At 36.1% G+C, this 20,898-nt stretch overlaps 1 protein-coding gene across 3 annotated transcripts in view; it reads right to left on the reverse strand.

Moving 5' to 3' along the window:
* Nucleotides 1–20,898, reverse strand: part of MAPK8 (mitogen-activated protein kinase 8) — a 107,353-nt gene that overhangs the window by 42,626 nt on the left and 43,829 nt on the right. For all 3 annotated transcript variants that reach the window (XM_057530449.1, XM_057530450.1, XM_057530451.1), the window contains exon 2: nt 758–928. In XM_057530449.1, the coding sequence (XP_057386432.1) occupies nt 758–879 (122 nt within the window). In that variant the 5' untranslated portion in view covers nt 880–928. The remainder of the gene's footprint in view (nt 1–757; nt 929–20,898) is intronic.

Below are 20,898 nucleotides of genomic sequence, written 5' to 3' on the forward strand. Positions count from 1 at the left end.
TTTTCTAGAACCTGGGAGAACTGCAGGGTTGTAAACACTTAGGATTTTTTAATAGATTCCAAAACAAATCTGCTTCAAGAAGAGGTAATAAAGATATAATTATGCTTGAGTGAGGCTTAGAATTCCCTACAACACTAGCTTATTATGCTAACTTAGTAACCTAAAATTATTAACAGAACTGTCCCAAAGAGTGTTTTGATTTTCAGTTTATAAGGAATTATGCTGATCTATAAAGCCTAGGCCTTTTGTAAAAATTAGCTTGTAGATCAATTTTAAAGATACATAGGAGTTTTGAAACACATACAGTGACATATTAGCTGACTTTATTCCCCAGTGTAAAATAAGATTTATGATATTCCAGAATTTCATTACAGTGTAAAAGTGATGATTAAGTGAAGCTTCTTATTAAACAATTAGCTATGGGAATAAATGTATACATGGAATTAACAAGCATGCCACTTATTCTTTCCTGATACACATATCTATCTTTACATGGCTTACGACCAAGTATTTAATCATAATTTATACTTAAAGATGACAGAGCTGATTTATAAAATTATGTTTTATGAATAATAAAAAAGCCATTAATCTCAGAACAAAACAACTTACCGTGTTATAGCTTTAATTTAAATTTTATAGTTTTAATTTTTTGAGGCAAGCTAAATATTTACCAAGGAATATTTACCAAGGAATTTATGAGAGAAGAAAACAGAGCAGTTAATGATTCTTAGCCTAATTTTTGGAAGTAAAAACTTACCATACTATTCCTTGGGCTCCTGAACCTATAGGTTTTAAATTCTGATACCGTTTCAGGACTGTGAATGTAGAATCTCCAATCTCTACACTATAAAAATTGCTGTCACGCTTGCTTCTGCTCATGGTGGCAAGCAATTAATTTAATGGCTTCATCCAAAAATTCACCGAGAAGCTGCAAAACGGAACAAAATGTGATGTTAACAGAATGAATTTGCTTAATCTTAAAATTCAAGTCATCATTCTATTCACAGATTGCTAGATGTTAAAAGAGCTGTGCTTCGTTAAAAAACACAGAAAGAAAAAATGACCACAGAGCCTGGTTAGCATCTGTTATACTTAAGAAACAACCAATAGTTTAAAAAAGAAAAACAAAAAGCAAATAATTATAACTGTTTTTAAGGTCACTTCCAGTTTAAAAGTTTAAACTAGTCCTTTCTATGTTTATTATAGTGTTGAAACCTTAATTTTTGTAACTGACAAACTTTCATTCAAAAATAATTCACAATCTCACTGAGTGTTCGTGGAAGGAACAACAAATTGACAGGCTAGTAAGCCGGTTATCACATATCACTCCTACAGAAAAAACTAACAAACGCAGAGCAGCACCTTGCTGTCGTTATAACAGAGCCCCTGATCCCCAATAGCAACATCTGGGTGTAATGCATAAGCTGAGGTTGTAATGGTTGAAAGAAGAGAATCAAGGTAGAAAATATAAGATTAAAAAAAAAAAGATATAAGGTAAAGTTATTTTAAAAATAAGAAACTATAAGAGAAGCATTTAGTATATTGGGATATGAAACAAAACAATGCTGTTCTGAACTGTTTGGGTCATCTAAAGCATAACCTAAGATCTGACCACAGTTTTTTACAATTTGTCTGATTAAAAGCCAAAGCAGTCTTTTCCTACCCGTTTGAGTACTGCTTACTGACAAACCTTATTAACCATCCTTACTAGACAAAACTGGCCTATTCTAAAATGCATACAAGGGACTTCCCTGGCGGTCCAATAGTTGAGACTCCACGCTTCCAATGCAGGGGGCGCAGGTTCAATCCCTGGTCGGGGAACTAGGATCCCACATGCCGCACAACGTGGCCAAAAAATAAAATAAAATAAAGTGAGCCTTAAAATGCATGCAAGACAGCTCCAACCTACTCTCCATATCCCGCAATAAACTGAGAAACCAGTTAGGTCTAAAGAATTACTATTTTTGTGTGTGTGGCTGCAAGACAATGCTAACAACAAAAACAAACACACAAAAAATTCTGATAAGACTTAGAATGCAAAGATTTAACTCAACATATATTAAATGCTTACCATGTGCCAGGCACTGTGCTGTGCCCTGGGGCCAGATCATGAAGAGGCTCAAGAACTGGATTCTAATAGCTGAATTCTTTTTTTTTTCTTTTTTTAAAGCAGGTGGATGAGTTTATTCTGTGCACACACACGCAGACCTAAGTAATCATATCCACATAATAGCTGAATTCTTAGAGTAGGATAGAAGCCACTGGAAAATGCAGAGTAAGAGAGTGCCTTGACTAGATCCCTAGCTGCTACTTGGAGATTACACGGCAAGAGAGGGAGCAAGAGCTGCAAGAGGAAAACCCGTGAGCTACTGAACTAAGCCAAATGAAAGAAATAAAATTAAAATTAAAAAGAAGTTTTAGGTAGGTGGAGTTAAAAATAAACAAAAACTAAACAAAAAGTTTAAACAGTGTAGGCTTTAGAAGAAATAAACTGGAAGCAATTGTGAAGGCAGAGAAATGATTTAGATAAATTAAAGAAAGGCCCAGAGAAACATTTCCAAAATCAATAACAAAACTAGTCATGTAATATTCCAGAGAAGACTGTCTGAAACCACAAGTCTCATTAACTCTGCCTAAGTTAACAGACCATAGGCTTGCAATTTCTACAAAAAAGCCTGTGGAGATAGTGACTGGAACTGTACTGAGTAATAAACATCAATTTGGGGAGAAATGACATTATAACAATTTTGAGTTTTCTGATCCATGAACATGATATTCATTTCCATTTATTTGGTTCTCCTTTAAGTTCCCTCAGCAATGTTTTATAGTTTCCAATACACAGGTCTTGCAAAATTGTGTTCAACTTCTCCATAGTATTATCGACATTTAGATGCTACTGTGAATGTTTTTACGTTAATTTATTTTTATTTAAATTTCAGTTGTTCATTGCTAGTACAAAGAAATACAATTAATTCTTTTGTATAATAACTTTGTACTAAGCTCACTTATTAGTCTTAGTAGCCTTTTTTGCGGATTCTTTGAGATTTTCTACACACACAAGCAGTTTCATTTCTTCATTTCCAATTTGGATGGCTTTGAATTCCTTTTCTTGCCTCACTGCACTGACTGTAATTCCCATACAATCCTGAATAGAAGTGGTAAGAGCAAGCATCATTCCCTCATTCCTGACCTTAGGGGAAAAGCAATCAGTCTTTCACCACTAAGTGTGATGTAAATTACAGGATTTTACTAGACACCCTTTAACAGGCAGAAAAAGTTCCCTTCAAGTCCTAGTTTACTGAGAGTTTTTTATCACTAAAGAGCATTAAATTTTGTCAAATGATTTTTCTGAATCTATTCAGATAATCATATGGTTTTTCTTTCTTAGTAGTTTCATATGGTGAATTATACTGATTGATTTTCAAACGTTAAACCAAACTTGTATTCCTGTAATGACTCTTAACTTGGTAAAAAGTATTATCTTTTTTTTTTTTTAATACTATTGATTCAGTTGGCTAAAATTTCATTAAAGGTTTTTCCATATATTTTTGTGGGGGCTATTGGTCTGTAGTTTTCTTTCATGCTAAGGGTAAATGCTGACCTCATAAGATGAGTTGGGAATTATTCCCTCCTTTTTATTTTCTGAGAGACTCTGTGTAGAACTGATATTATTTCATCTTGAATGTTTGATAGAATGCCTCAGTGAACATTCTAGGACAAGAGATTTTTTGAAGGAAGATTTTTAACTGCAAATTTATTTTTTAAAAAAATATATAGGGCTACTCAGGTTATCTATTTCTTCTTAAATGAGCTTTTGGTAGTTTGTGTTTTTAAAGGAATTTGCTCATTTCATCTCAATTGTTGGATTTAATGTCTATAGGATCTGTAGACATGTGTCCTCTTTCATTCCTGCTATTGTAATCTGCATCCTCTCTCTTTTTTTCCTGATTAATCTGGCTAGAATTTTATCACTATTATTGATCTTTTTAAAAAGCCAAATTTTAATTTCTGTTTTTCTTTATTGTTTTGTACTTTTCTGTTTCTTTGGTTTCTGCTCTTGTCTTTATTCCCTTTTTTGTTTTAGGATTCCTCTTATCCTTTAGTTTCTTAAAATGGAAGCTTAAGAGTACTGATTTGAGGACTGCTTTTTATAATATAAACACTTAATACCATAATTTACCTTTAAAGCAGCACTTCAGAGCTTCATCCCACAATTTTTTTTACCATCAAATCTATACTTAATAATAATAAAAGCAAAATTTTACATAGAGCTTACTTTATGCTGGGTCCTGTTTCAAGTGCTTATACTCTTTTAATCCTCACAACAGTCCTGTGAAGGTTTTCTAATTGTTTATGGATAGAGAGTAAATTCAGTCCCTGTTACTACATCTTGGCTGGAAGTATAAGTCCCATTTACTCATTTTGTCTGATGTTGCATTATGTTAAGAAAGGACCTATTGTTTTTCCATTTTACACATGACAGAATTGAGTCTTTAAAGGTTACCTATGGTTGCAAAGTTAGTAAAGAGTAAAGTGAGGTTTGTTTTTTTTTAGAGTGAGGATTTGAGTCCTTCATCCATACACTATATTGAGTCCAAAATAAAACAAGTCTTGGTGCTGAAGAAGACATGAAGGAAGAGGTCAAGTTACAAACGTGTTGTGTCTTAAGCATGTTGAGTCTGAGATACCTCACTGAGACATCCAAATGGAAATATCAATTTGGTAGCTAGATACAGAATTGGACCTCAGAGAAGTCTAGGTGAAAAATATAAATTTATGAGTTGGCACTGTTATTGAAGCAATGAGAAAGAATATTACTCAAGAGGATATAGTAGTAAGAAAAGAAAGGCCTAAGAGTCAGCTTTGTGGATACCCACATTTAATGAGCAATTAGAGAAAGATAAGCCAACAAAGAAGTCAGAGAAGATGTAGCCAGAGACATACACAGAAAACGAGGAGAACACACTGAAGAAGCCAAAGGAAGAGTGTTTTCAAGAACAGAATGGCCAATAGTATTGAATGCTACAGAAATATCAAATAAGTAGAGTGATGGGGGTAGAAGGGTATTAGAATAGAATGATGGGGGTAGAAGGTAGATTGGAATGAGCTTAGGTGTGAATAGGATATGATTTTAGAAATAAGTTAAGCGGGTATAACTACTTCTTTAGAGAAGTTGATGGACAAGACACGAGGAAATTGATGGAGAAAGGTATATGGTCAATGGAGGATGATTAGATTAGATATTATATATAATATACTACAGCATAGCATGCATAATATATATAACATAAAGACAACCTGATCATATTTATCTGCTAATAGAAAAGACCCATAAAGATAGGAAGGGTGACACTAGGAGAGTGAAAAAGAAACCTGAGGTTTCAGTTAGCATAATATCTCTGAAAAGGTGGAAAGAAATGGGATCCAAAGCACATTGTGTGGCCATACAGAGATACTAATGCAGCACTGCCATCAGAAAATACCTTCAGAAGACTGAGACAGAAGGAACAATTTCTAAGATAAGGGCATTAAGGATACTGGTGAGATTTACACAGGATTCATTTGGTGTACTGTTCTCTCCATAAGGAAGCTGGAACAGGAAGAGTGTGAGGAGGAAATGATATGGAGTCTGAAAATTCATTTCCCTACTCAAAAAGGCCTCTTTGTGGATTAAAACCAAAGAAACTATAGTTATAGAATTTAGATGTGACTGGTCATGAGGCTCATAGGAATAAAAGAAAAGATAGGCATTATTATGCCATTTAATAGAGGAGTAGCTGAGGCTCAAAGTGGTTAACATGCAACAGAATGTTGTGGACATACTGAGTTTCAGCTTTAGCTTTCAAAATAGTCCTCTGCAAGAACACTACACTCATGTCAATGCGGTTAAATTATCATCCCCAAACTCTTTCACCTGATTTACTCATTTCCCTTTCTTTTTTGGGAAATACTTTGACCTCTTTTTTGTAGCTATCCAAATTCTACCTACCAAAGACTAGCTTAAATATAATCTTCATGAAGCCTTTTCCAGCTTGAACCTAATTTCTCATCAAAACTACCCTGCTGTATATTTAGATATGCAGATTTTACTGCCAGACTGTGGTCTTTCTGAGGGCAAGGACTGTGTCTCCTACACTCTCAGATTTCCAAAACATGTCAGCTCTTCAAAAGAGGTATAATTTAATAAGTAACTGCTAAAAATGTTAACCAAGAATGTGAACCTTTTTTAAAGTAACAAATCACTTTTAAAAGTTCTGTTTATCTTTACCATTGTTTTCCTTCATAAGCAAGAAAAAAAAAAAGGCTGAATTAGGCTTTTATAACTCAAGGTTTATTTCTTTAATGTCTATACAAGAAACAAGACTCAACTGCTATCAGGCTGGCCCATCCATAAAATGGTTGGTCTGGTGAGCCTGAATGTAGAGACAAACGAGTTAAACTAAGTAGTTATATAAAAAGTACTCAGGGAAAAAAGAGTGAGTTCAATAGAGCCATAAAGCCAGGCCTCACAGACAACTGTAAAATAATTCAGGCAATGCCACAAAGTTCATAATTCAAGCTCTAATCATCAGATAATCTTGACAATACGTCACTGGGGTGAATTGGAGCCTATCTATCTTTACTCATCTTGCTTTTATGGCTACCAGCAGACTCCCTCTGTGATGGTTAATTTTGCGTGTCAAATTGACTAGGCCACAGGGTACACAGATATTTGGTCAAACATTACTCTAGGTGATTCTGTGAGGGTGTGTGGATGACTTTAACATTTAAAATTTAAGTCAATAGATTGAGTAAAGCATATTGCTCTCCTCAATGTAGGCGGGCCACATCCAAACAGCTGAAGGCTTGAATAAAAATGAAAAGGTTTATTCTCCTGCAAGTAGAAGGGAACTCCTCCTACCTGACTACCTTCAGGCTAGGATATCATTTTTTTCATGCTTTCAGACTAGAACTGAAATATTGAGTCTTGAGCCTGCTGGCCTTCAGGCTAGAACTTAACATCATCGGCTATTCTGGGTCTCAGGCCTTCAGACTTAGACTAGTGTTATATCAGCTTTCTGGGTCTCCAGAGTGCGAACTGTAGATCTTGGAATTTGTCAGCCTCTATTATCTCTCTCTCTCTCTCTCTCTCGCCCCTCCCTCCCCCATCCATCCATCCACCCATCCATCCATCCATACATCCATCCATCCATCCATCTACCCACCCACCCACCCACCCGCCCATCACATTGGTTCGCTGGAGAACCTTGACTAATATAACATCTCACTCTACTCTGAAATTTTCTTCTGTATAACTCTTGGCTTCTACTACCTCATGACGGCTGCATGCTGACTTTTCCCTCATCATCTTCTACTTAGGACTCTGCTCAAACATCAGCTTCTCAGAAATGCCTTACATGATTAACCTATCTAAAATAGTACCCTCTAATCACACACCCTCTTCCTCAGCCTGCTTCATTTTTCTTCAAAGCACTTACACTACTGACATCTATTACATGCTACTTATCTGTCCCCTCAACGTAAGTTGCATGAAAGCATGAAACTTGCTCTGTTCATGATTAAATCACCAGAGCCTAGAATAGTAACTGGCAAATATTAGGCATTCAAATAGGTGTTGAATGAACAACAAATGAACAAACTGTAACTATAAGTTCCCATTACGAACTGTCCATCATTCTCCTCCTCTCAAGGAGTAATTTACCGGAGAAAAAAGAGATATGTGCTTGATTAGTTTAATGCCCATTACTGCTGTTTGTGCAGTTTTCATACCAGGCCACTTCACAGACTACTACCCTTGGGTCAAAGGCCTGCCCTGGGCTTATCAATTATGGCCAAGGTGGCAGAACCACATTCTACAGTATCCATCTATGCTAAGGAATTGCTTAGGGCTGCTTTCTCAGCAAGTAGGTAATAGCCTTTAAAATGAGGTTAGGTCTAACTAATGAAGTCTGACTACTTTCAGATTATAGTCAGAGATTCCTGGCCTCACACCTAAGTCAATGTTTCAAAATTCCTATTAAATTTAACATCACTCTTAAAAGCCCTCAAGTGGCCTCTAGAGCAGATCTCAACTGCCACTATGTAAATGCATCTATTTCAGTTCCACATATTTTTCAAAGCTTATTCTTCAATTATATTTGAAGTAATTAATACAGAAATACCATTATGTCATATACTAACATGGCCCACTCCAACAACAGATTTGTCCACAATTAAATTGACATAAGTAGAAACAATATATCAAATATAAGGTGCATTCTAGGGTAATCTCCTCTCCCTCCTTTCCCCAAAATAAGTTGTGGTCGATTAGCTATTTCTGTCTCTCACAAACAATGCTTTCTTTCTTTCCCTAGGAAGGAGAGTCCCCACTGGGTGGTGTGCAAGCAGTACAAAATCTTGGGCTTTGTAATTTCTCTTCTATAACAAGGCAGTAGACCCAATATGAACAATGAGCCAGCCCAGGTCTAAGCACATGCTGGAGGGCTCAGGTTGAGACATGATGATCGGGCTTCAGACACAGCTGTTACTAGCACCAAACTAAGAAAACCAGACTTTAATCACTAGTACAATTAGCACATTCTTTAGCTACCCACGAGTGGAGAAAGAAATTATTCCAGCCAAGAGATAACCCTGGTGTCCGGACCACTATGAATTCTTTCTATTAGGAGAACCAGAGCCCCACCCACAAAGAAGGTAGGGGAAAGAAGGCCTGGTTTGTACTTCCGCAATTGGATTTTGTACAATCTACTCATAAAATAGATTTAATTCTTTTTTGTGTGTGTAAATTTTTTTAACTGAAATACAGTTGATTTACAATGTTGTGTCAGTTTCAGGTGTACAGCAAAGTGATTCAGTATATACATATTCTTTTTCAGATTTTCCCTTATAAGTTATTACAAAATATTGAGTATAGTTCTCTGTGCTATAGAATAGGTCCTTGTTAGTTATCTGTTTTATATATAGTAGTGTGTATATGTTAATCCCAAATTCCTAATTTATCCCTCCCCTATTCCTTCCCCTTTGGTAACCACAAATTTGTTTTCTATGTCTGCAGGTCTATTTCTGTTTTGCAAATAAGTTCAATTTGTATTTTTTTTTTTTTTTAGATTGCACATATAAGCAATATCATATAATATTTGTCTTTCTCTGTCTGGCTTACTTCACTTAGTATGATAATCTCTAGGTCCATCCACGTTGCTGCAAATGGCATTATTTCATTCTTCTCTATGGCTGAGTAATATTCTATTGTATATCCATACCTTAATTGAGGTTACTTGAGTAGGTTTTTTACATTCCAACCACAAAATAATGCTTAGACAGGTATCCCTTCACAATTTCTGTACTTTGAGGATGACTTTAGCTACATGAAAACCTCAGAACTAGTTTCTAAGATTTAGATATTCAAATTATTTATTAAAGATCTCAAGACTTTATAGCAGTGTCCTCAGCCATAAAGTAACAGGCTGCTGGCTACTTTTTAAACAAATGATGATAATACACTTTATGTAATGGAACCCAATATGGTTATGAAATTATCATCAACATTTCAGTTAGATGGTATCCAAAATTTTTAAATTACTTTGTTCTCAAAACGGCAAAAATCTCAAAATATTAGGAAACTGGCTCTGGGCTGCTCAACTGTATTTAGATTATTAATGTTAGTGGCTAAAATGCAATGCCAATATTCTCAATGACATTCAATTCAATAAAAACAGGTAATCTAATTTGTAAGAATATACTATTTCCCAAGATACTCAAAAGATATTTTCATTTTAAAGTTAAAAAAATTCATACTTGTAAATTCCTATAAAATTTTTATGAGTTCTTATACAAGAAAGAATACATAGTTTTAAGGGTACCTTTGTACAGTGCAGTACCTGGGTAAATTCTTCCACTATCCAAAAAATTGATCATGCAAAATAACTTATTCCTTGAGAAAGATTCAAATGCCTGCCATTTTCTAATAACTTTTGCCAAGTCTTTTAGTAATAAGATTCTAGGCTCACAAGAGAAGAAAATGTTGATCGCATTCAACCACCACCAGAGACACTTTCTAAAACCACAAACTGGGAATAGCAAATGAGAAGTGTCCCAGATGCATCTTACAGGGAATTTTATTAATGTTAGTTAATTCCACATATAATTACCACTAGTTTATCTTGCCAGCAATGGAATTATGATCAGAATTTTTAAAAAGTGCTAGCTGGTGTTAGAAGAAAATGATTCCATGACAAACAGCTTTCTGTAATTAAATGTGCCTGTTCCCAGCAGGAAAAAACAAAACAAAACAAAACACTGAATTTCAGAGTAAATTACACCATTTTTCAGAATCTGTAAGCTCAGCAAGACGGGGAGAAAAAAAGCATTTCCATTTGATTGTATTAACCAGGTATGACAAATCTAAGTTGAAGATTTGCAAGAATAGTAAAAAGGTTTAATTGTCCAGCTACAAAACTATAATCAATCACTCAGAAACAGCTTTAATTTTAAGCTCTATCTCATCTTCAAGTTGCCCTTCACTGGCTAAGACCTACAGCTTGGGTCATAAAAATCTCTTTTTTCACTACTAACACAGTAAGAGCAACAAAAGCCAGAGACTAAAAACAGATTTTTTTCCTGCATAAATCTATAGCAGATATTAAGTGTTTTCTCCTCTAATCTTCTCCCCCCTCAGACCCTCTAAAGAGATATATGACTTTCAGGAGTAGTTCAATAACCTACATATGGAAAAACCTCATGAAGTCACTTAGAAGACAATTTAAACATAACATGGGTGTCCAACATGCCAACTGGCAGAAGTGATAAAATGACTAGCTTTTTTTTGGTTTGGATCTTTCGATTCACAAATGTTAACAGTGCTAACTACTCTAAGTATATTTATTTGTTCCTAAAGAACTCTCTAATTCTCTAACAATTTTAAGCTATAACACAGTCAAATACTTTGAAGGAAAAAGATTCTTGAATAATAACGTCAACTGACTTAGAAGAAGCCATCAAAAAACAAGGCACACGGGAAGCACTCAGTATAAGAACAAGTCCTAACAGTGCTCAGAAGGTCCTAGCAGTATTACAGTGCTGAGTAATAATCACTAATTATGATATTCCTGAGGCTTTAAGAAATTAAATGACCAGTGTACTCCATTTCAGGAAGCCAGAAGCTGGCTAATAAAATTTTTTAAAGCAAAGTTATGTTTTTTAAATGTCAGTATACTGGGGAGATTTTAAAAATCACATATAATACCCATCATTCATTGGCAATAAACCTGTTGCCAAAAAGTCACAGTTAATCCTCACATCTTTACAATCTCCTTTCATGTTCCACTATTTCTTGACCCCTCTGGAGAGCCACTCAAGAATTCCCAAATCCAGTGGCCTGTTCAGTCAACTCCTCTTTAACTTCTCTTAAGTTTCTCTGTAAATTGCTCAAACCTTGCAAGCACGTTTTCTCTACTTCCCACTCCTTAAATGCACACCATGCCTAATACCACCTTATCACTCTATATATTACGCTTCCTTGGTAAAGTCATAGCTTCAATTATGACTCCCAATTTCGTTTCCAGCCCTGACCTCTCTCCTATATTTTCAACTGCCTCTTGATCATCTCAGTATGGATATTCCATGGGTATTCAAACTCTAAATAGTGAAGATCAAACTTTTCTTCCTTCCAAAACTCACTCTTCCTTACACATCTATTTCTATTAGCAGCAGTACTATTCTTCCAGCAACACAGGATGCAACTGTCCAAAGAAACTACTGTTTCATTTTCCTTTAGTGTCACCTTCATTTTAGGATCAGTCTCACACTGAGCTACTCTCACTTATGTTCTGCACGTAAGGATTCCCACCCAGGCCTTTAAGAACTCTACTTTCCTGTTAGTCCTCTCATGTTTTTACTTCTTTCATTCCTCAGCTTATGGCCCATTAGATAGACCACCACTATGACAATAACCCTGCCCTAATCTCTCCTAATGCACCAACCTGAAATCGCACAGCACAAACCAAACTAGCTGTCTCCTTTTGAGCGTATACATAGACTGCTGAACAAAAACCACAATGGTCCATAGTGCTTTTAAGTTCAAGGCCTTCAATCTAACCCAGGCAGAAAATTCTAGATTTCCCCTAGTCAGCTATCCCCTCTAATTTCTACAAGGTCTATTTCAAAGAGTCCCACTGCTCCTTACATCTTCAACCCTACCTTACTTGTAGATAATCCCAATCCCTTGCCAGAGAAAAGTCAGGAAATAACTTCTTCCCTTTACTAAACCAGGGTCCAAATACTTACTTTTGCTTCATTCTTCACTATTACAATGTAACAGTACTCTGAATAACTCTCCTGATCTTACTCAAGTAATCATCAGTCTTTCTCCTAGCACTCAAATATGATTAAGACCCTGCTATTTAAAAACAAAAATACATACATACTTTAAAACCCTATTTCACTGTCAAAAACAATCACTAGTTATTGATCCCTCTCCCTCCTTCCTCTCACAGCCAAATTTCTCAAGCACTGTTTATATCTGCTGTTTTGATCTCTTTACTGCCCCCACCAAGAGTCCTCAACCCTCTGCTTCTACTTTCACCACTTCCATTAACTCATTCACCAACGTCATCAACAAGCTCCTTGCTCTGAAACCCAACAAAACTTGACTCCTTATGCTGCTCAGCAGTAACTGGCACTGTTCACCATATTCTCCTGTCTGAAACACTCTCTTTTCTTGGATTCCCCAAAACACTGCATACTCCTGATTTTTCTTACCTTCTGTTCCTTCTCAGTCTTCCCTTATAGGTTCATTTCCCCTACCAGCCCTCAAAAATGACTCTCTTCAGGGTTGTCTTCGCTCTCTTCCCTTGTTAACACTCTCCCAGGGCAATCTCACCCACTCTTACAGCTTCAGCTAGCATGTAAAACTAGCTTTCAAACATTTACCTACCACTGAGATTTTTCCTCTGCTCTAAATGTATACATTCAGTGGTCCATTACACATTTCCACTTACATGTCTCAAAGCTACCTCAAACTCTGCATGTGCAAAAATGAATAATTCACTCCATCTCCTTCAATCCCCACCAAATTTGCCTCTCCTATGTCCTTCCAGCTCAGGGAATGCTATCATCATCCACTCAGTTATACAAGCCAGAAACACAGACATTATCCTTGTTTCTTTATCCTCCCATATCCACTTACCATGCAGTTCTGGAGAGTCAATCTTTAATCTACCACAAATTCATTCTCTTCTTACTCACCTCTCTAACTCAGGTCAACATTAACTATTGCTTGCATTGCTGTATTCTCCTAAAGGGGCCTCTAATCCCCTTGCCCCTAATTCTTCACTCTGATGCCAGAGTGATCTTAAGTTGGTTCATTCTGAGAAATCTGTCCAGCCTACAACTCACTGCACCCCCTTAATTGTGACAGGGGTGGGCTTTGAAGCAGTTATACTTATTCTATATGCTCTACTGGCCATAGATGATTAGACCAAGGGGAGATAACTGAGATAATGAGCCAATAAGACTCTCTCCAGGGGATCTGGAATTGGGAGAAAAGCTAAGAGGGGCTGTGGGTTAGCTTTGTAGTTAGAGAAGCCAGGTATACAAAGAAAAAACAATGTATCATGAGCTAGAGACAAGACATGCAGTGATGAGGGAGAGCAAGAGCAAAAGCACCTGATATTAATTGATAACCATTTCTGGTTCTAGACCTTTGTGAGGTCCAGCTGTACTTCCTACCCCTGTATATGCTGAACTTCCCTGGACCACTTTCTTTGCCTTTGGCTTAAGTTTCTTACTTAGACTAAAATATCCATAACTGAAATAATTGTTCTAACATGCACATTTGACCCTGAATCCCCCTTGCCTAAAACCATACCGTGTTTACCTTCTGCTCAAAGGATAAAGGCCAAACCTTTCATTAGGATTTTTCAGTACTCTGGATGATTTGGTCCTGGCCTCCTCTCCAATCCCAAAATATAGCCACAATGAACTTCTATCAGTTCCACAATGTATTACTGTCTCTCTCTCATTTCCAAGCTGATACACAGTTTCTTTTTGCCTGCAACATACTTCGCCCTGCTTATTTTCCCTGGTCAAGACCTACTCATCCATAAGACTTCAAGATTAGTAGTCAGGACACTCATTGCCAGGGCACACTGGCCTTCTATGGCAGCATATGCATCACCCTAAATTGTAAACATCTGGGTTTCCCACTGGACTAAAACCCATAAGGGCAAAGAGTATGTGTTTTGTTCACACTTGTGTTCCCAGAATTGTACAGAAGATACCCAAATATTTATGAATGAATTAATCTAATCGATGGACAAATAATGGTGATTTTACTCTGATAATCTTGATAAAATGTTCGACTTCCGAAGACACTATCTTACCGAACCTCGTTTCTTCTTCTCTAAACTACTTCAATGAATTCTTAACTAATCTCCCTGCCTAATTTCACCCCACTCAAATCCATCTGCTATCTCCTGTAGCAAGTGGGTACTACAAGAGACATTAGCTCTCTCCTCTGCTTAAAAACTGCCTCTAGAACAAAGTTCATCCAAATAGACTACTTTTAATTTCTTGAACATGTCAAACTTTTCTGCCTTTTTGCCTCTGTTTCTTTCTGAGAAATGACCATCACCATCCTTTCTAAGTGTTCAAATATAAGCCATCATATAAGGCCAGGAAATTATAATTTTTATCTTAATTTTATCTGTACTTCTCAAGACACTTAATATTTTTTATGTTATACTAAAAGTTGCCTATATATAACTGTAAACATTTTTATTGAAATACAATTGATGAATATGCTAGTTTCAGTTGAACAACAGTGATTCAACATTTAAATACATTACAAAATGATTACCATAATAAGTCTAGTAACCATCTGCCCCTATACAAAGTTATTACAATATTATTGACCATACTCCTTATGCTGTATATTACATCCCCGTGACTTATTTATAACTGGAAGTTTATATCCCTTCACCTTTTCCACCAAATACCATGCCTACCTCCCCTCTGACAACTACCCGATTGTTCTCTGATCTATGAGTCTGTCTTCATTTTGTTTTGTTTGTTCAGTCATTTTGTTGTATAGATCCCACATATAAGTGAAATCATACAGTATTTATCTTTCTCTTTCTGACTTATTTCACTTAGCATAATGTCCTCTAGATCCACCCATGCTGTCACAAATAGCAAGGTACCATTTTTTAAATCTTCTTTATCCATTCATCTATTGATGGACACTTGTGTTGCTTCCATATCTTAGCTATTGTAAATAATGCTGTCATAAACATGGGGGGGGGTGCATTATCTTCTCCAGTTAGTGTTTTTGTTTTCTTCAGGTAAATGCCCAGAGGTAAAACTGCTGAATCATATGGTAGTTCTATTTTTAATTTTTTGAGGAACCTCCATAATGTTTTCCATAGTGGCTGGACTAATTCATAATCCCAACAGTGCACAAGGGTTCCCTTTTCTCCACATCCTCACCAACTCTTGATATCTGTTGTCTTTTTAATTATAGCCATCCTTGACAGGTGTGCAGTGATATCTCATTGTGTTTTTGATCTGCGTTTCCCTGATGATTACTGATGTTGAGCATCTTTTCATGCACCTGTTGGCCATTTGTAAGTCTTCTTTGGGAAAATGTCTCTTCAGATTCTCTTCCCATTTTTTAATTGGATTGTTTGCTTTTTTGATATTGAGTTGTATGAATCCTTCATATATTTTGTATTTTAACTAGCTATCAGGATTATCACTGCAAATATTTTCTCCCATTCAGTAGGATGCCTTTCTGTTTTGTTAATGGTTTCCTTTGCTGTAGAAAAGCTTTTTAGTTTGACATGGTCCCATTTGCTTATTTTTGCTTTTGTTTCCCTTGCCTGAGAAGACATCCAAAAAAATAATGCTAAGACCTCTAATACTACTGTATATTGTCAATTTCTTCTTTGATACACGTTAGTATTTGCTTTATGATTTAGGTGCTCCTATTTTGGGTGTATATACATTTACAAGTGTTACCTTCTTGTTGGATTGATCCCTTTATCATTAGGTAATGCCCTTCTTTGTCTCTTGTAACAGTTTTTGTTTTAAAGTCTATTTTGTCTAAGTACTGTTTTCTTTTTGTTTCCATTTGCATGGAATATCTTTTTCCATCTTCTCACTTTTAGTCTGTGTGTGTCTTTATATCTGAAGTGAGTCTCTTGTAGCATATACATTGGTCTTGTTTTTTTAAACCATTCAGGCACTTTGTCTTTTGAATAAAGTATTTATTTACTATATTTACATTTAAAGTAATAATTATCAATAGGTATATACCTAACTGCCATTTGTTAATAGTTTTCTGGTTGTTTTTGTAGTTCCTTTTTCCTTTCTACTTCTCTTGCTCTCTTCCCTTGTGATTTGGTGACTATCTTTAGTGTTTAGATTCCTTTCTCTTTATTTTTTGTGTATCTATTACAGTTTTTGGTTTCCATGAGATTCATATATAACAACTTATGTATATAGCAATCTATTTTTGTTCATGGTCTCTTAAGTTCGAGCACATTCTAAAAGCACTACATTTTTACTCCCCTCCACCCTGCTTTATGTTTCTGACCTCATAGATCACATCTGGTTTTTTTTTTTTTTTGGCCATGCCATGCAGCATGCAGGATCCCAGTTCCCTGACCAGGGATCGAACCTGCACCGCCTGCAGGGGAAGCGTGGAGTCTTAACCACTGCACCACCAGGGAAGTCTTGCATCTTAAAATAAATTTATTTTGTGTATCCCTTAATCACCTACTACAGATATAGATAATTTTACTACTCTTGTCTTTTAACCTTCCTACTAGCTTTATAAGTGGCTAATCCACTATCTTTACTGTATGTTTGCCTCTACCAGTGAGATTTTTCCTTTTGTAATTTTCTTATTTCTAGTTGTGGCCTTTTCTTTTCCATTTAGAAAATTCCCTTTAACATTTCTAGTAAGGTCAGTTTGGTAGTAATGAACTCTTTTAGATTTTGCTTGTCTGCAAAACTCTTTCTCTCCTTCAATTCTGAATGATAAACTTGCCAGGTAGAGTATTCATGGTTGTAGGTTTTTCCTTTCATCACTTTGAATATAACGTGCCACTCCCTTCTGGCCTAGAGAATTTCTGCTGAAAAGTCAGCTGATAGTCTTGTGGGAGTTCCCTTGTTCATAACCAGTTGCTTTTCACTGGCTGTTTTTAAGATTCTACCTTTAATTTTTGTCATTTTAATTATGTATTCATGCAGACCTCTTTGGGTTCATCTTTTCGGGATTTTCTGTGTTCCCTGAACCTGGATATCTGTTTTCCTTCCTCAGGTTAGGGATGTTTTCATCTATTAGTTCTTCAAATAGGTTATCTGCCCCTTTCTCTCCCTCTTCTCCTTCTGAGACCCCTATAATGCAAATGTTAGTATGCCTGATGTTGTCTCGGAGGTCTCAAACTACCTATTTTTAAAATTCTTTTTTCTTTTTTTCTGTTCATCTTTGGCGATTTCCATTACTTTGTCTTCCAGATCACTGATCCATTCTTCTGTATCATCTATTCTACTGTTGATTCCTCCTAGCGTATTTTTCATTTCAGTTATTATATTCTTCAGCTGTGACTGGCTCTTTAATATTTCCTAACTCTTTGTTGAAATTCTCACTATGTTTGTTCATTCTCCCAAATTCATCTGTAAAACCATCTGTGAGCATCTGTAAAACCATTATCCTGAATTCTTTATTGGGTAGATTGCTTATCACCATTTCATTCGTTTAGTTCTTTTTCTGAAGTTTTGTCTTGTTCCTTCATTGGGGACATATTCCTTTGTCTCCTCATTTTGCCTAATTCTCGGTGTTTATTTCTAGGTACTGGGTAGGTCCTTTATGTCTCCCAAATCTTGGAAAAGTGGCCTTATGCAGGAGACGTCCTATGGGGCCCAGGTGCATGCTTCCTTCTGGCCACCAATATTCTGGGGTGTCCCCTATGTGGGCTGCATGCACCCTTCTGTTGTAGCAGGGCTGACTACTGTGAGCATGCTGATAGGTGGGACTGGCCCCTGGCCCTGCTGGCTGTGAGGCCCTGCCCAGGTTGCTCTGCTGGGTGGGGCAGGTTTCCCCAGTGACTGCTGTGGGCTGCTTGCGGGCAGGGCAAGCCCCCAGCATGAATGGGCTAGAGTGAGGATTCCAAAATGGTGCTTCCTAGTACTGGTGTCAATAGGGCAAAACGAAATCCCCAAAGTATCTGCCACTAGCATCTCTATCCCCAGGGGAGTCCCGACTGCCTCCTGATTCTCCTGGAAGCTCTCTAAGATTAGTAAATGGGTCTGACCCAGGTGCCTTTCAAATTACTGCCTCTGTGCTGGGACTCAGTGTGTGAGATTTTGTGTATGCCCTTTAAGAGTGAAGTGTCATTTCCTACAGCCCTCTGCCTCTCCGGATCGTAAGCCCTGGTGGTTTTCAAAGCCAGATGTTCTGGGGCTTATCTTCAGATTGCAGGACCCCCAGGGTGGGGAATGTGATGTGGGGTTTGGACCCCTTGCTCTGCAGGAAGGAACTCTGTGGTTGTGACAGCCTTCCCACTTGTGGGTCACCAACATGGTGTGGGCCCTGACTAGACTGTGTCTCTGTCCTCCTACCTGTCTCATTGTGGCTCCTTCTTTATATCTTTAGTTGTAGAAAATCTTTGCTGCTAGTCTTCAGGTCTTTCTCACAGATAGTTGTAATTTTGGTGTGCCATGCAAGGAGGTAAGTATAGGGTCTTCCTATTCTATCTTGATCCCCTTCCTAACTGTAAACCTTTATGTCAACCAAGAAATGTCAAGTTTCTTGTTTAAGCAAAGATAAAATATGTAAAGAAATTCAACATAAAGTGACTAGCATATTAATATTCCCAAACATGATAATCATGATTACTTATAATTAACAACATCACATTTATCTACAATGTAGACTTTTCACATTTAGAATGTTTTCATTACCAAGGATTGATCCTTTGTCCTGGTTAATGATGCCCCTTTAAACTTGAAACACATTTTCTATTAACTAAAATGGTCTTAATTGTAGGGGTGCACAAATAACCAAGGTATCTCAATCAATATTAAATTTTCGTTCATGGGCTTGGTACCTCAGATGATTTTTGGACTTATACCTTCTAGTCATTCAGTTAAAATGGCAGTGTTTCCAAACTATGAGTTCCAACCCACTGATGTGTCATGAAATTAATTTAGTGGATTAGAATTTTTTTTTTAAATGAAACAGGAGAGTAGAGAATATCAGAGTACAGCTCGTGTGTTAATAAGTATCTGTGAAACTTTTGTTTACTCACATGCACACACAAATACACAAATATGTACTGCACACAATAAAAGTTATTTTTTTTCCTATGGACCACAGTCAAAAAATGCAAAATAACAAATCAATGATATTTACAAGACACAGGAAAAATGTTTTAAAAACCTTGCTTCATTTCCAACTAATAGTAAGTTACAGGGGATTAAATATTTAAATATACCTAGGGCTCTCTTATTACATAAGGACATTCATTCACAGTCACATCAAATTATAGGAAACAGACTAGATAAGTTGTATTCTAAAGGAATTCTCATCTGTTTTGTATTTCTTGTGGACTTACTTTACTCACCAAGGACATTCTGTGAGCTATGAAGTAGAACATGCTAGCTATTAAATTGCTACATATTGTGACTTCTCATTGAATCAGGAAGTGACTAAACAATACAATACGCACTTAAGATTTAGATGGAGTTGATTCAGCAAGATATAATAGTTATCCAGTTGTCATACCACAATTGCAACTCACTGAACATGCTTATTTTTTGACAACTGAAAGTTCATTCCTTATATTCATACCTAAAATATCATACAGATACATAGCTATCAACAATAAAATGGCTAGGAATTCAACATACTTTTAAAAAAACACCCTTGCCAAAGATTCTTTATAGTTAGATGAATAATTTTACATTTCCCTCAAAAGATGGAATAAGACTCTCTTTAGTTTATCATTATTCTGGTTATCAAGAGTTGGCAAAGTTTTGGAATTTCCACACAAGGCAACATTTAGTAAATATGCTTAATAATACTGTCAACACCCAACAATACATTAAAAGGAATTAAAACCTCAGGCAGTGTGTGGATGATATATAAGATGACATGAAAGGTATAAATTTACTTCTGGTTATTGTTTAACTGAAATCTGATGATACAACATGAAATCAAAGAGTTCAAGTGAGCAGTACTGATTATTTTTGTTTTAATAGTTGTGAAAATATGATAACAACTTCGAAAACTTTGAAGGATGTGTACCTAACGACTGTTTACTGATACAGTGAAAAAGGACAAAAACTACAGAGCCAAGAAAAATGATACCACATCCACAGAGAAATTAAGTAACCCCCTTTAAATAGGTTTTTTTTTAAACTGCTTATTTTATTTTATTTCAGTCTTGATTCTTTAAGAACCTTGGATAACAACCTTATTTCCTCTTTTACACAATTTTAGCTACGAAACCCTTATGAGAGAATAAAAGGGACTTTTACAAAAAGAAACAAATTATTATCTGGTTACAATACTGTTAATACTTTGTGTATTGCTGGATCAATAACTTCCTATTTTCCCTTAAATCATGTAACTATATTTTCAAACTGATAGAATTAATTCACAGTTATTACCATGGGTACAAAATATGTACATATGCATATGCATATACAATGCTTGAAGAATAGGTTAGGTGCAAACAGTTTCTCGGGGTAAATCAATTTTTATACAAAGCTTACTATCATTCTAAGGTTATCTGTCAAAGAGACAGTATGACTAATTGTTCTAATTTGCCAAAAAGTCTAAGAACACTTTTTTATATCAAAGGTTAGTAAAAAATCAATTGTCAAAGGCAATCA

The sequence above is a fragment of the Balaenoptera acutorostrata genome, chromosome 16 (genome assembly GCF_949987535.1).
Source record: "Balaenoptera acutorostrata chromosome 16, mBalAcu1.1, whole genome shotgun sequence".
NCBI classification, from domain to species: Eukaryota; Metazoa; Chordata; class Mammalia; order Artiodactyla; family Balaenopteridae; genus Balaenoptera; species Balaenoptera acutorostrata.